Below are 15,460 nucleotides of genomic sequence, written 5' to 3'. Positions count from 1 at the left end.
AAAGATCAGTTGTCTCTTGGAGAACAAGAGCAACACACACACACACACACACACACACACACACCCCGAATACACACATCTAAAAATAAAATTACCTAATGCAACTGGTCTAGTTGCATGCTTGCGCACACGCACGCGCACACACACACACACACACGCACACACAAGAACAGTGGAAGATACATATCTAGACAGATCATTGATTTTTTTTTTCTATTCATATTTATGATACTGATTTACAAGTACATGTTTGATTAAGACTAGAGAGTCTGTTAATTTCAAAAAGTAGCTTAATTGTGCATTATTTGTAAATGCTCTTTAAAAGCCTTTTAAGTAGTGAGAAAAAAATGTATTATTACTTCCTTTCCATGAAAATATCGCTTTAGAATCTGGATTATATTTTCACAGCTGTAGCCTCATAAATGTGATTTTTATTACGGGAGCTACTGTGTGACTGACTCCTTTCTTGCTGGCAGCTTTAGTTTGACATCATGTGTAAATCCTGTGAAATTTTTTTCTTAAAAGAAAAAGAAAAAAAGAGGGTGGGTGAGTGAGTGAGTGAGTGAATGAGAGAGAGTGTTTGTGTATGTGTATGTGTGTGTGTGTGTGTGTGTGTGTGTGTGTGTGATAGAGAGTAAGTAGTATGCAAGTGAGTTGGATGAATGGGTGAGTGAGTGACTGTGTGTGTGTGTGTGTGTGTGTGTGTGTGTGTGTGATAGAGAGAGAGAAAGTATAAATGCAAGTGAGTTGGATGAATGGTTTCATTATGTCTGTGTGTTAACTGATATATTTTATTATTTCATAATTTAAATTAATGAGTATTACGCATATGTCAAGCACTCTCAGCCCTGTTTTATAAGAAATGCTGCTAAACTACCCTTTGCATGATAAAACTGATATGAAAGACAAACACCCACCACCTCTCCACCTCAGTGGATATACTGGATAGGGACAACAAATGAACAATATACATGTACATAGGTGACATAACCCTGAGCCTGATCTCTCAGTGAGAACAGTCAGTCTCTCAGAGCAGTCCCTGACTGAATATATGTGACAATGGAATTCAGTATTCTACCCCCTACCCCCCCTCCAGTATTGTGAACTGTTTTTATATTGTCAGGCGGTGCCACACTGAAATTTGTGCCTCTTTCAGTATTTTTGTGGTAATAATTTCCAATCCCATCCTCTTTTGTTACCACTTTTTCTGTTTCTTCAGCAACATTTTTTGTTCTGATTTGGGGAAAAAATCTATTTGATTAAAGTTTGTTGACAGTATGAGTATAATTTTCTAAATTTTGTAATTATGTGAACAGAAATTTTCAGGTTGTTATAGACCTCAATTAACTTGTATAAATTCTAATCTGTTATTGTATAAAATATATCTAAAGTGAGATCTTTGGTCTAAGGCTGTAAGAGGATTTTTTTTTCCTTTTCAGCAGGATGTCGAGATGGTGTCCGTTTGTAACAGAAACTGAAAAAGAGTTTGAAAAACTACAAATGGTGAACGAGGGCACAGTGTACTCCTACTAGATGGCTGACTGCCATGTCCACTGCCATGCCAGGACCAAGAGAGAGTTGCAGAAGACTTCCACCAGGCAAACTACAGAGCCTGAAGCAGCTGTTTGAGGAAAGGGATGCTCAGGCATCGGGGGCCACTCTGTATGGAATGTCCCCAAGGCCAGAGGAGGACAAAGCCAGGCCCTCCTCCACCGTCGTTCAGCCCAGGGTCCTTTCATCAACCAGTCCCAGCCCTGTGCTGTCTTCCAGAAAAACATGGCTGGCACCTGATTTTGTCACCACTCCTACCCCGTCGAAGATTTCTTCAGGACAAGAAAATATACCACGGGCCAATGGGCAAGGTCGCCAGCGGTCTGTATCTGAGAGGCAAGTGTTGCCAGCAGCTGCTGATCATAAAGAGATGAGCCCCACTGTGTTCAAAAGAGTGTCATTGTTTTCCGACAGTAGCAGTATTGTGGGAGAACCAAGCAGGGCAGGAAGGTCAGGGCAGGAACAAAGAGAACGCAGCCCGGCCAAACGCTTCTCAGACCCTGTGACAGCCAGAGACGATGCGGGCATGAAGCAGTACACTGCTGAAAGGCAAAGAGCCCTGAGCGATGCTTCTTCATTCGCTCAGAAAACTGATGGTCTCAGTTTGTTTGACCGGCTGAAGAGGTCAGATGGAAAACCCTCATTCCATGCTAAGCCAGCTGTGACAGTGGTGGGCCAGAACATGTCCAGTGTCAGTAACGCTCAGAGACGTTTGGTGAAACCTAATGGTCAGAGTGATGACAGCACAGGAAAACTGCCTGCTTCACCCAAAACTCAGATGAACTTTGAACAGATAAAACAGAAATGGAAAGAGCTCTCCCCACCCCCATGTTCAGAGAAAGACAAGTCTGCCTCCTCCGCTCAGCATGACATGAATTCAGATCTTCAGCCTCCATCCAAACCACCACGCACGTTTGCTCATGAAGATTATATTCAAACCAGGATTCAGAGAACTGAGAATCAAAATGCACAGGGCGTGAAAGGAACACTGTCTGATGATGACAGTGTTGTCAGTAGAAGAGGAAGAGGTGTTAAAGAAGAAGTAGTTCTGAGGACAGGTGCCCATGGTGGCTATTCACACTTATCACAGGATCAGAGCTGTGCACAGGATTCTAAGGAGCTTTCATCCTCCCAGCCCCTACCTCCTCGGTTGAGACCTATATCAGAAAGCAGTGCCATGCACAGCAGGCGTACCGATCGGTCACCAGCAAGAGTCACAGATGGTGCCGGTGAGTCTCCTGACAACGTTGGGCCTGTTGTGATATCCTTAAAACATGGCAGACGGCTCGACACCCCTCCCAGGGAAATGGGTGTGAGACGCAACCCTCTTGATAAACTGCCAGAGACGCCCAAGCAAGTTCCAGACCTTGGAGAGTTCGAACTGCGGAAGAGTCTGAGTTCAGAGTATCTGGACCAAGGGTCCACATCGTCACTGTCAGACGCTGGAGAAGAGGATTCACCTACCAGGACTGCCAGGCGGGTTAGCTGTTTTGAGAAAGGACGAAGTCCTCCTCACGTGTATGAAACTCTGGTCGACAAGGAAAGTTATGCTGTGCCGTACAAGTTTAAAAAACGTGCCCAGGTGGTTGGAAAGGTGAGTTAAAGTTTGGAATTCTTTTATATTGCAGTTTTGCTTTGCTGTTTTGCTGGTGCGTTGGTTGATGGTCTGTGTATAGATCTCTGTCTTGTTCTTTCTCAGTAATGTTAAAAGTTTTAATTTGTACAGATGTCATAATGTTAATTGTTTGGCAGTCATTTGGATGAAAGCTTGAATGTTGTGTACAGCTGCTAATCTTTTTCATGTTATTCTGAGAACAAAAATATTGTTTCTCATCATGTCTCATTTGTCATTGCTCTGTTTGGTTTGTATCATGTGACAGGCTTATTGTTCCTAATTCATTTATTGATGTTATAAACAGTCAAATAAACAAAAACGTTTTACATGAAAGGTGAACCTGTTGCATAATAAAAGTGAACATTAACACTATATCTGTTTGATCACTCCTTATTTTGAAAGATTACTGAACAACGTAAACAAGTAGAATATGAGATGATCATGTTGAGTTTGTTTTTTCTTTCATTTCTTTTTTGAAATTACATTTTAATGAACCAAATGATCCAGAATTGGCCAAAAAGACAAGTTTGTTAAGTAGCAAAATTTGCAGTGCAGTCACACTTTCACTCCGATTTTTTTTTTCTGAGAGCTTTACACATTTTCTGGTTACAGCACTACAGTGTCTGTAGAACTTTTCTCCAATTATGGGCAGTGCGTATCTTACAACACAACACTCTTATAAAATGAGTAATGAGAAAGAGTCATTTTCACTCAGCGCAGAAGAACTAACAAAGTGGTGACCTGTTTTCACAACAACATTTCTGACATTGAAGTACACTGATGACGAATTTTCCCACTGCTGTGACCTTAGAAAGCTTGCCTTCTGTTAGCGTTAGGGTGACTGGGCAGTTAAGTCCAAGTACTTTGGGTTATTCATGGATCGGTGAATAAAGGGCCTCTGTCCTTCCATGGTGGCCCAGGGATGCTTTTCTTGCATGACATGTGGCTAAAATTGTGTGTGAGTGTGTGTGTGTGTGTGTGTGTGTGTGTGTGTGTGTGTGTCACTGTGTGTGTGTGTCACTGTGTGTGTGTGAATCACTGTGTGTGTCTGTGTGTGTCAGTCACTGTGTGTGTGTGTGTGTGTGTGTGTGTGTGTGTGTGTGTGTGTGCATGTGTGTGTGTGTGTGTGTAATGTGTGTGTGTGTGTGTGTGTGTGTACAGTCTGTCACTGTTTATGTGTGTGTGTGTGTGTGTGTGTGTGTGTGTGTGTGTACAGTCTGTCACTGTTTATATGTGTGTGTGTGCATGTGTGTGTGTGTATTTGTGTGTGTGTGTGTGTGTGGTGTCTGAGATGTGAGTGTATGCTCTGCTGTTGTAATGCTCTTTGGAATTTGTGGAAACTGCTCTATATTTATACAAAGTTACTAGATTTATACATAATTACTCAGTTAGTAGTAGAAGTTGTACTAGTTGTAGTACAGATGACCTTTGCTCTGCTGACAGCAAATGATAGTAATTACAGTGATTTAGAGCGCAGGAAGTATGTTCTTGTGTTTGACTTCTGAGTGTGACACAGCCTGTAATTTGTGCTTTATCATATTGTATTATTAGATGTTTTGTATAAAATGATGGAAATTCTGATCTCTCTCTTAGAGAGAGACAGACAAAGAGAGTGTGTGACTGTGTATTTAGTTACTGTGACAGCAGATTACGATAAAAATTTACATTCACATGTGTCCACACACAGAGTATTTTTCAGTTTCTCCCACTTTTTCACCATGCATTTGGATATACATGTACAATTTAGCATGTTCTAGCACACAGTTGTTTGGTCTGCATCAGTAGAGATTCTCAGAATCATGATTAGTGAAAATGATTAATTAGAGTTAATGAATATTATCAGTTGCGCTGATAATTTTCAAAAATAGCACAGTTTGCTGATGATACTCCAGTGATGCCTGAGGAGGAGGATTTAACCTTAAACACACACACACACACACACACACACACACACACACACACACACACACACACACACACACACACACACACACAAACACAAACACACACATGTGCATGCATAAACCCCAAAATAGTAGTCTTATTTTTCAATAATAATGTGTGATGTTTTGTCATTTAACTATGGGTATGAGTACTGTGAATTGAAAATAAAATGGCTGAAAAAGAAAGCAAGTATGAAAAAAGAAAAGAAAGAAAAAAGATCACCTTTGTCCTTGCTTCCAGTTCCATGTAATGTATACATGTATGCATATTATTAGTCTACTCATTCTTGAACCATGGATAATTCTACCAAAATCACCCACACCCCCTTCTCCCACCATCCAAGTAAGAGAAAAAAAACAAAACAAAACAAAACAAACAAACAAACAAAAAAAACAAAAACAAAAAACCCCCAACAAAATGAACCTCTTCAGCACATGTCACCACAACATGTTTGGTTATCTTAAGCTCACATGATTTTGTTTTTCATCAATCCATAACATCACTGCTAAAGGTTTCTTTCCAGTACAATTTTTATTGATGAAGCGACAGATTGTGCACCGTCGGCAGTTGCAAGTCGTAGTTTGACTCACTCAAAGTGTACATCATGTTTGAAGAGAGAGGAGGAGGTAGACTGGAGTATTTCTCTGCAAGGTGGGGTGTCATGGATGTGTGAAGGACTTGCTTTTGTTTGGTGCTATACAGCTGGTGTGGTAGGAAAGCTTTTGTTTGTTTTTCCCATGCCAGTTGGTTCTGTTCCTATTTTAAGATTTTTTTTTTTTTATATATAGGTCAGTTTCATGTTATGTAGTATACTTGTGTGGAATTGAGAGAGATTGAGTTTGTGTTGTGTTGTGTTGTGTCGTGTTGTGTTGTGTTGTGTTGAATGTTTGTTGAATTGTGATTATGTGTTTGTTCTTTAAATTGGTGGTGGTGCTGTTTTTTGACTGTGTGTGTGTGGGTCACTGTTTTAAAACAGTGTTTTAATGTCAAACTATATGTACAGACCTTCACAGTTCACTTGTGTGGGTGTGCATGTGTGCTTATTAGTGTGCTTGTGTTTTTGAGTATACATACATGTGCATGTTTATACATGTATATATGTGTGCATATGTGTGTGAATGTGTGTATTAGTGTGTGTTTGTGTGTGTAAACTATGTATGTGTGCATAGCACCTGTGCAGAGAAAAATGGAGAGTGACTGTAATTTAATGAATTTGACAGGAAAATCAGTACATGAACATACACGTGTGTGCATGCATAATTTGTATTCATGGGCATTTCAGTCAGTTGTGATAATTGTATGTTTGTATGTGTGTTTGTGTGTGTGTGTGTTTTGGTTGTGATTAGAGCTACATAATGCTGGATAATCGTAACATGATCTTCCCTATCTCAGAGTGGATACTTGGGATGTTTTGTCTATTTCTGGTGGTCCTTATGTAGAACTAGTTTGTATGCAGACTACTGGCATTGTTTCTGGTGCACTAGGCAATTTGCACAGGGCTAGCAGTGACTGCGGTACTGCTAATGTAGTGGTTTTCATCTGCTCTTGTTGCTGGTTGTTTGTTTCTATAGTCATTTTGTTGTAGTGTTATATATCTAGCATGAAATTAAGTATTGATGTTATTTTAGACAGTTGTGTTTATCTGGCAAGTGATATGTATGCATGAATGTGTGTGTGTGTTTGTGTGTGTGTGTGTGTGTGTGTGTGTGTGTGTGTGTGTGTGTGTGTGAATTGTGACTAAGTTGTGTGTGTGTGTGTCTTTGTGACAGAGATACATAAACAGAACAAGAGACAGAGAGAGGAAGAAAAACAGAATATGAATGGATTGTAATGCTTTTCATTTGACTAAACCACAGCTATAAAGATGCTGGTGGTGGTAATCTTTTGTAGAGGAATAAAAATGAAAAGGATAATAAACATTCAGAACATGCCGGTATAGTGTCAACTATTTTTTTCTTGAGAGGAATGCAAATTGCAGTGGGCAGTGATCAGTATTCCTTTTCTTTTTCTTTTTTTTTTAAATTGAAAATTGCTTTTCTTTTCGGTTTGATTTTCCATATAGGCGGAATTGAAACAGGTACAAAATACATGTATCATCATTCATGTTAAGAATTTGTTTAAGATGTAAACTATCCATTACTGTTGTTAGTCAGTGAGGTTTTAGAGAATAGCCAACAAACAAATTAAATATGTATCAACAGCATAACAAATATACAAACAGAAAATAAAGCATCCAAGTGCACCCTCACTCACTCTTTCACACACACACACGCATACACACCCACCCATCCACACACACACACGCATTCATGCATGCACACATGCATGCATGCACACACACACACACACACACATGCTTGCACGCATGTGTGAGCACGCACGCATGCATACACACACACACACACACACACACACACACACCACACACACACACACACACATACGTGCACCAAGACACTTTTCACATGACATTATAATTATTATGTCAGTTGCTCTCTCTCTTTGAAGCAGACACCATATAGTGTATATGTGGGTCATTCTGCTTGCTTTGACACCACCTTGAAAAAACTGAAACTGAAAATTCTGACACAGTGGATTTTTTCTTTTCAGGATTCTGCTGAACTAGAAGGTAACAGCAAGTCGGGTCTGCAGAAGCGTCGCTTGGGTCCATCGCCATCTGAGGGCGCTGCTGCCCCCATTTTTACCGCCACCGCTACGCCAGTGAGAGATCAAGATATTGACAAAGTTCCTCGCAAGAAAATGAGTCTGGTAACTATGGCTTTAAGATTCTTCTTCTTCTTCATCATCTTCTTCTTTTTCTTCTTCTCCTTTGTTCGTGGACTGCAACTACAACATTCACTGGTATGTATACAAGTGGGCTTTTGTGTGTATGACTGTTTTTACCCCGCCATGTAAGCAGCCATACTCCGTTTTCAGGGGTGTGCATGCTGAATATATTCTTTTTTCCATAACCCACCGAACACTGACATGGATTACAGGATCTTTAACGTGTGTATTTAATTGTCTGCTTGCGTATATATATATATATATATATATATATATATATATATATATAAAATTATTATTTTATATATATATATATATAGATATAGATATATACATGAAGGGTGTTCAGGCACAAGCAGGTCTGCACATATGCTGACCTGGGAGATCAGAAAAATCTCCACCCTTTACCTACCAGGCGCCGCTACCGAGATTCGAACCTGGGACCCTCAGATTGAAAGTCCATCGCTTTAACCACTCGGCTATTGTGCCTGTCTGGCTTTAACATTTAAGTTATTTAGCTCTTGTAGAGCTTGCTCATGAGTCTAGTTTGAGATGCAATGGAAGTAGATGCTGAAGTTCTTTATTTCTTTATTTTCTATTATCAAAGCTGAGACAGTTGTTACCCCTCATTGTCCTGCTCCAAGATTATGTGAGTGAACAGAAGAAAGTGAATGCTGGAGATTCTTTTTAGTGATTGTTCTCGAAATAGTTTGAGTAATCAAGGTTTGTTCTTTCTATCTGCTTTCATGAGCTGCATCTCCCAGACTCACTCATATCTTGATCAAGTTGATGTACAAATATGTATGCTTGGTTTGTTCTTGTTTCCATATACCACAGAATGCTAACACATATTTGGTGTCATATACTGTACCATGTCAAACTGATGCAAACTAGGCCTATTGGTTTGCTCTGCTTGGCCAAATTTCGCGCGGCTAACAGTGAAAAGACGGGCCCACCCGAACACATAGTTTACAGGGGGTCTTTAGCGTGCATATTTGATCTTCTGCATGTGAAAGGGGTTCAGGCTCTAGCAAGTCTGCATATATTTCGACCTGGGAAATAAAAAAAATCTCCGCTCTTAAGCCACCAGGTGCGCAGTAACCTGGGATCAAACCCTTGGTAAGTTGGGTGACAGTCCAGTGCTCTAATCATTCAGCCACTGTTTCCTTCAAATACAGATCATTGCATTGATTAATTTGCATTCCATCCCAATTGTATCTTTGCCTTTTATTAAGTGTGTGCAGTGTTTTTAAATGTGTACAATGTCATTAGGTGTGTGCATTGTTATCAAGTGTGTACACAGTACAGTATCATGAAATGTGTACAGTGTCATTAAGCTTGTACAATAATTAAGTATGCGAATATCATTGTGTACAATGTTATTAAGTGATACAGTGTCATTAAGTGTCTACAATTACAATATCATTAAGTGTGTACAATGTTATTAAGTATGTATAATGTCATTAAGTGCATGCAGTGTTATCAAGTATTTACATGTTATTATGCATGTGCAGTGTTATAAATTGTGTGTACAATGTCATTAAGTGTGTACAGTGATGCCATAAAGTGTGTACAGTGATACCGGTCTGATGGGCAGGTGAGACAGAAAATCAACCAGGCCTATGAGGACCTAGTGTTGCCCAACGTTTCTAATGGACGTCCCAAATCAATATCAGAGGCAGATGAGGACCGGGACACGTCTGACCAGTCACAGCTGAGTGAAGATACAGGTCACGGTAGTCTCTGTAGTTGTGTGTGTGTGTGTGTGTGTGTGTGTGTGTGTGTGTGTGCTGAAGGAATGGGGGTGTTATTGATGTGTGTGTTTGTGGGGGTGGGGAAGGTGAGAGAGGGTTGTTTGGTCTGTTTGTATCGGGCGAAAGGGTTGTTGGTTGTGTGTGTGTGTGTGTGTGTGTGTGTGCGTGCGTGCGCTCAGTGTAGCACTTAATGTCGTACTCAGTTTTATTTTTCTCTCTGTGTGTGTATGTGTGTGTGTGTGTGTGTGCACAAATACATGGTGTGTTTACATGCACAAGAGTGTGAATGTGTGTGTGTGTGTGTGTGTGTGTGTGCACTTGCTCATGGATATAGTGTCATATTTTATGATTATGTGTGTTCATGTGTTCATATGTGTGTGTGTGTGTGTGTGTGTGTGTCTGTGTTCCTTTGCATGACACATTCATTCATTGTAATGTATTTGTTACTTGTGTTTCAGCCGATTCAGATGGCGTGGTCGATGCGAAGGAAATAAAACGGCGTGTCAGGTACTGTTCGACAGTACGATTAAAAACGGTTAGTACAATACTTGATCGCATTTTCCTTTGACAGTGTTTGATGATTTTCAGAAAAGTCACTATGTATCTTTCGGATTCATTCAGAATATTGAGTCACAATAGTTTAGATAATATCTTTATATACATATCTCAGAAACTCTTCTATCTTATTCTCTGATCATGTCTGTGACCTTAGCTTTTTCCTTGATCAAGATCTTTCCATGCAGTATCACATCAGCAAAACCTGTCAAGCAGCCTACTTTGAACTCAGACGAATCAGCTCCATACCCCACTACCTCACACTCGATGCAACCAAAACACTAGTTAGTTCATGCATACTATCTAGATTAGACTATTGCAACTCTCTTCTCATCAGTTGTCCACAAACACTCCTCAGACCACTTCAGCAGGTACAAAACTCCACAGCCAAACTGACATATTAAACAAAAAAATCCTCACACTGCACACCCCCTCTAAAAGTCTAAAAGAGTTGCACTGGTTACCCACAGAGCAAAGAATCAAATACAAAGCCGCCTGTCTCTGCTACCATGTCATGCCTGGAACTGCACCCCAATACCTCTCTGACATCTTTCAGATCTATGTATCCTCCTTTCTTTTCGCTGTGCTGCCGATGATAGAACCTTCTGCGTCCCAAAATACAAAAGAGAAAATGATACAGGGCATGAGCATGATATGGTACAGAATAGTACAATATAATACTAACACAATCAGTTACCACAGTGATTAATCAAACTGCATGTTGCAACAGAAAGACCTAAACATTCCATGCAGTGCCCAACACAGATGCTATTTTTGCACACTGGTTGTTTTTTTTCTCCTTCTCCCCCCACTGATTTTTTTTTTTTCCTTTTCTTCTCCCAGTGATTGTTTTTTTCTCTTTCTTCCCCAGTGATTGTTTTTTTCTCTTTCACTGATTTTTTTTTTTCTTCCCCACTGATTGTTTTTTTTTCTTCTTCCCACACTGATTATTTTTTTCTCCTTTCCCCACCGATTGTTTTTTTTCTTTCTTCCCCACTGATTGTTTTTTTTCTCTTTCTTCCCCACTGATTGTTTTTTTTCTCTTTCTTCCCTGCTGATTGTTTTAACTCCTTCTTCCCATTGATTGTTTTTTCTTTTTTCTTCCACCACTGATTGTTTTTTTCTCCTTCCCCCACTGATTGTTTTTTCCTCTTTCTTCCCTCACTGATTGTTTTCTCCTTGTTTTTTTCTGTTTCTTCCCCGCTGATTGTTTTAACTCCTTCTTCCCATTGATTATTTTTTTCTTTTTCTTCCACCACTGATTGCTTTTTTCTCTTTCTTCCGCACTGATGTTTTTTCTTTGTCTTCCCCCCACCACCACCCCCCCCACCCCCGATTATTTTTTCTCCTTGCCCCAGTGATTGTTTTTTTTCTCCTTGCCCCAGTGATTGTTTTTTTTTCTCCTTGCCCCAGTGATTGTTTTCCGTTCCCCACTGATTGGTTTTTTCTCCTTCTTCTCCCTTTCAGTATAACAGCATCAGGAAAGCCAGGGAATTCCAGGACAGGGTCTATCCCCAGCTGTTTGAGTATGCCCTCATTGTGGGGCTGTGCACCAGGGCAGGGGATAGAGGGTTCGACCCCTACGTCATACACAAGTTTCCACCAATGGTGAGTTGAATTAAAATCATGGGTATGTGTTCAGAGCATGTCCAGCACATGAGAGAGAGAGAGTGTGAGTAAAGGGAGGGGGAAGAAAAACAGAGAGAGAGAAAGGGGGGATAGAAACAGAGAGAGAGAGGTTTTCTTAATTGCTCTTTGTTATATTTTAACTTATCTGTTCTGTGACAGAGTAAAACCACCACCAAGAACAACAAAACCACTCCGATAATATATGTATTGCATTTAAAGATGTTTAATATTCTGAGATTTGTCAGTGTAATTTTATAATTATGATCTCTGAATATTTAAACATGTACTTGTCTCATAAGATGGTTGTTGTCGCTGCTGTTGTAAATACTGTTTACTGTTTTTAACTTGATTTAACTTGATTAACCTAAATTTTAAAATGTTGGATGTGTTTATGTACTTTTATTAGTTTTAAGTTATTTCTTAAACATGTTCTGTTTGTATTGTGAGCATGTGTAACACAACCACATGTGAATTTCTCTCTGGAGAGTTGACTTGACTTAGTTTGACTCAGATAAGTAATGGATAAATGAATGAGTGATTGACTGAAGAAACAGACTATGACAGAATGGTTTCCACAGATGGTAAATAAAAAGGTAGGTTTCTTCAGATGGTATAAAGGATGGTTTAAATCATGGTGAAGCATTGATGAGCATGTTCAGCACATGGATAAGTGAATGGATAAACGAACAAATGATTGAATGAAGAAAATTTAGAAGAGAAATAGAATTCCTCAGATGTTGAGTATCATTGTAGATAAACGTTCTGGCAACTTGCTGATGAAGTTTGGGCTCAGTTCATCCATTTTCTTGTAAGTTTTGTTCAGGATCATACCTTGAGAAAGTTGTGTTTCACTATTTGCCAAGTATGAAACAAACTGTTCTGAGATGCATACATTTTTATAATCCTTATATATCGACAACAATCTTTGTAATCACTGACAGGTGAGACTATCAGTGAGCGATCTATGATTTTTCATGTACTGATTATTGTAAACCCACCCAGGCAGGGAAGGTAGCACAAGCTGTGATCTTTTCAGTGTTGAAGGGGTAAGTGGGTGGGGGTTAAACGTACAGACAAGTGTCAGGGAAGATGTTGAGAATATGAACAGGTAGATAAATAAATGAATGAATAGATAGACAAAACAAACCAAACATCAGGCAAGGAATTCATTTCTTGTTCCCACTGGGGGTCATTGAACCATTACACTCAAGTAACATTCACACACACCATAAAAACAAAAGGAGTGATGTAAAAAACTACTTCACAGGTAAGGGGAACGATAAGGGTAATCATTTTAATGTAGACTCAGATCGCCTTTGAAAAAGACAGAGGTTTTCCCCACTCAGGAATTTTGTTGATGCTGACTTACCAAGAATCTGTCTCACATTGGCTGGAGGTAATTGTTTTGACAGATGATATATACAGAGAGGACAGCTGTCATGATTTCGTTGTATTTTGTTATGCTCGATTGCATTTCATTCTGACATTACACCAGTGTCAAAATTGTTCCGACGAGTTCGTTTTCAACTGCATAGCATGGTCGCATGCTTTCCTGCAATAACATTACCCAGACTCTAGACCTATCGATCATAAAGCCAGGGCAGTCAGTACTGACCTTGGTCTCACGTGATGATGCTCAGCAAATCACGTGGGTGTTTACATTGCTTGTATGCCTTGTAGATGAAATGTATGTATGTTGATGTGGCTCGGAGTCTTGAGTGTTTCTACCACATCCAAAATGTTCCTTCCAAATTTCCTGATTGTTCCTACAAACACTTGACAGGGTTGGCATCTCTGCATATACATATGAAAGTTAGCAAAAAAAAAAAAATTTACATACACACATTCTTGTATGTGTTCCAGGGGGGAAAAATCCTGTTAAAATGCACATATCATGTGCATGTTAGATGGGGAAAACCTGTGTTTGAATGCATATACACATGTAAGCAGAGAAAAAAAAATCCTGTTCGGATACACATCTACATGTGCACAAAAGCAGGAAGATCAATCCTCCTGTTCAGATGCACGTATGCTTGTGCACATCAAAGAGAACAAATACCTGTTTGGATGCATATATATTGTATATAAACACAGGGGTTAGAAATGACACAATGACGATAATTTGTATTTGCATTTGTATTAGTATTTCTTTTTATCACAACAGATTTCTCTGTGTGAAAATCAGGCTGCTCTCCACAGGGAGAGCGCGTCGCTATACTACAGCACCACCCATTTTTTAGTATTATTTCCTGTGTGCATTTTATTTTTAATTTGTTTTTCCTATTGAAGTGGATTTTTCTCCAGAATTTTGCCAGGAACAACCCTTTTGTTGCCATGGGTTCTTTTACATGCGCTAAGTGCATGCTGCACACGGGACCTCGGTTTATCGTCTCATCCGAATGACTAGCGTCCAGACCACCACTCAAGGTCTAGTGGAGGGGGGGAAAATATCGGCGGCTGAGCCGTGATTTGAACCAGCACTCTTAGATTCTCTTGCTTCCTAGGCGGACGCGTTACCTCTAGACCATCACTCCACTCACATGTGTGCACATGTATGTTTGTTTTGCAGGCGAACAGTGACGCCTCAGTGCCCAAGTTCTGCTTTCCTGATGCTGCAGAATTTCAGCCTGGGCCTGGGACAGCAGCAAGGTGCATAGCATTCTGCCTGTGGCTTGGTTTCACGTAGAAGATGCCGCTTGCAAAGAAACACAGATCTGACAGATTTTCTGTTCCCTTGGTGGTGTTTGTTTAAATGCCTCTTCACACTGACATAACATGGCTGTTTATGTAACTGATTGTGATATGAATCGGTGTGTCTTTTTGTTTTTCAGAAGCATCCATGTGGGTTTAATTTGAGATATGAAGTGTTTATTTGTTTATAGTTTTATACAGTGCTTACGTTATGTACAAGTTGCATCATTTACAATATGTTGTTATCCCTTTCACTTTTCTCATATATTGTAGAGTGCATATGTATGTGTGTTTGTATATGTGTGTCAAAGATTTTCAGTAGTTGGGGTTTATATGCTGTATATGTGTGTCAAAGACTTCCAGTGGTTGGGGTTTATATGTTGTATATGTGTGTCAAAGACTTTCAGTGGTTGGGGTTTATATGTTGTATATGTGTGTCAAAGACTTTCAGTGGTTGGAGTTTATATGTTGTATATGTGTGTCAAAGACTTGCAGTGGTTGGGGCTTATACCAAGCGTAACTATTGCTTTGAGTACTGCATGAAGTGGTTTGCTAGTTGTTAACAGTGGTCTGTGTTATGACAGCCATCATTTTCAGTGCTGTGTTGCAGTGAGTCCTATTCATTCGTCCTGACCAACATTGAGGGGGATCGGTTGTACGGTTATTGTCGAAGAATACAGGTAATTCTCTGGATCCACGAAATGTTGGATTATAATATCGCACATTAGGTATGATGTCTAAAACACACACACACGCACATGTACACACACACACACACATGCACACACACACACACACACACACATGCACACACATGCACACACACTCACACGCACACATTTTGTGCATGCTTGTATTGGCTGTGTGCTTGTATTTTATATGGGGGAAATGTGTGTTTGTAAAATGAGGTAGGGGTGAATTTATCGTGCATGAG

General features: G+C 39.8%; 1 protein-coding gene across 2 annotated transcripts in view; it reads left to right on the top strand.

The window, feature by feature from the left end:
- The window catches only part of LOC143301017 (uncharacterized), a 40,274-nt gene that overhangs the window by 487 nt on the left and 24,327 nt on the right, over positions 1-15,460 (top strand). The window contains exons 2-8 of one of the 2 annotated variants that reach the window (XM_076615011.1): positions 1,440-3,145; positions 7,721-7,879; positions 9,495-9,627; positions 10,110-10,186; positions 11,674-11,814; positions 14,405-14,484; positions 15,137-15,206. In XM_076615011.1, the coding sequence (XP_076471126.1) occupies positions 1,547-3,145; positions 7,721-7,879; positions 9,495-9,627; positions 10,110-10,186; positions 11,674-11,814; positions 14,405-14,484; positions 15,137-15,206 (2,259 nt within the window). In that variant the 5' untranslated portion in view covers positions 1,440-1,546. The remainder of the gene's footprint in view (positions 1-1,439; positions 3,146-7,720; positions 7,880-9,494; positions 9,628-10,109; positions 10,187-11,673; positions 11,815-14,404; positions 14,485-15,136; positions 15,207-15,460) is intronic. The other variant, XM_076615012.1, reaches the window with a different exon arrangement.

Source organism: Babylonia areolata, chromosome 27 (genome assembly GCF_041734735.1).
Source record: "Babylonia areolata isolate BAREFJ2019XMU chromosome 27, ASM4173473v1, whole genome shotgun sequence".
Classification (NCBI taxonomy): domain Eukaryota; kingdom Metazoa; phylum Mollusca; class Gastropoda; order Neogastropoda; family Buccinidae; genus Babylonia; species Babylonia areolata.
Note: the sequence above shows the minus strand (reverse complement) of the source record. Positions and strands in the feature narration are given on the sequence as shown.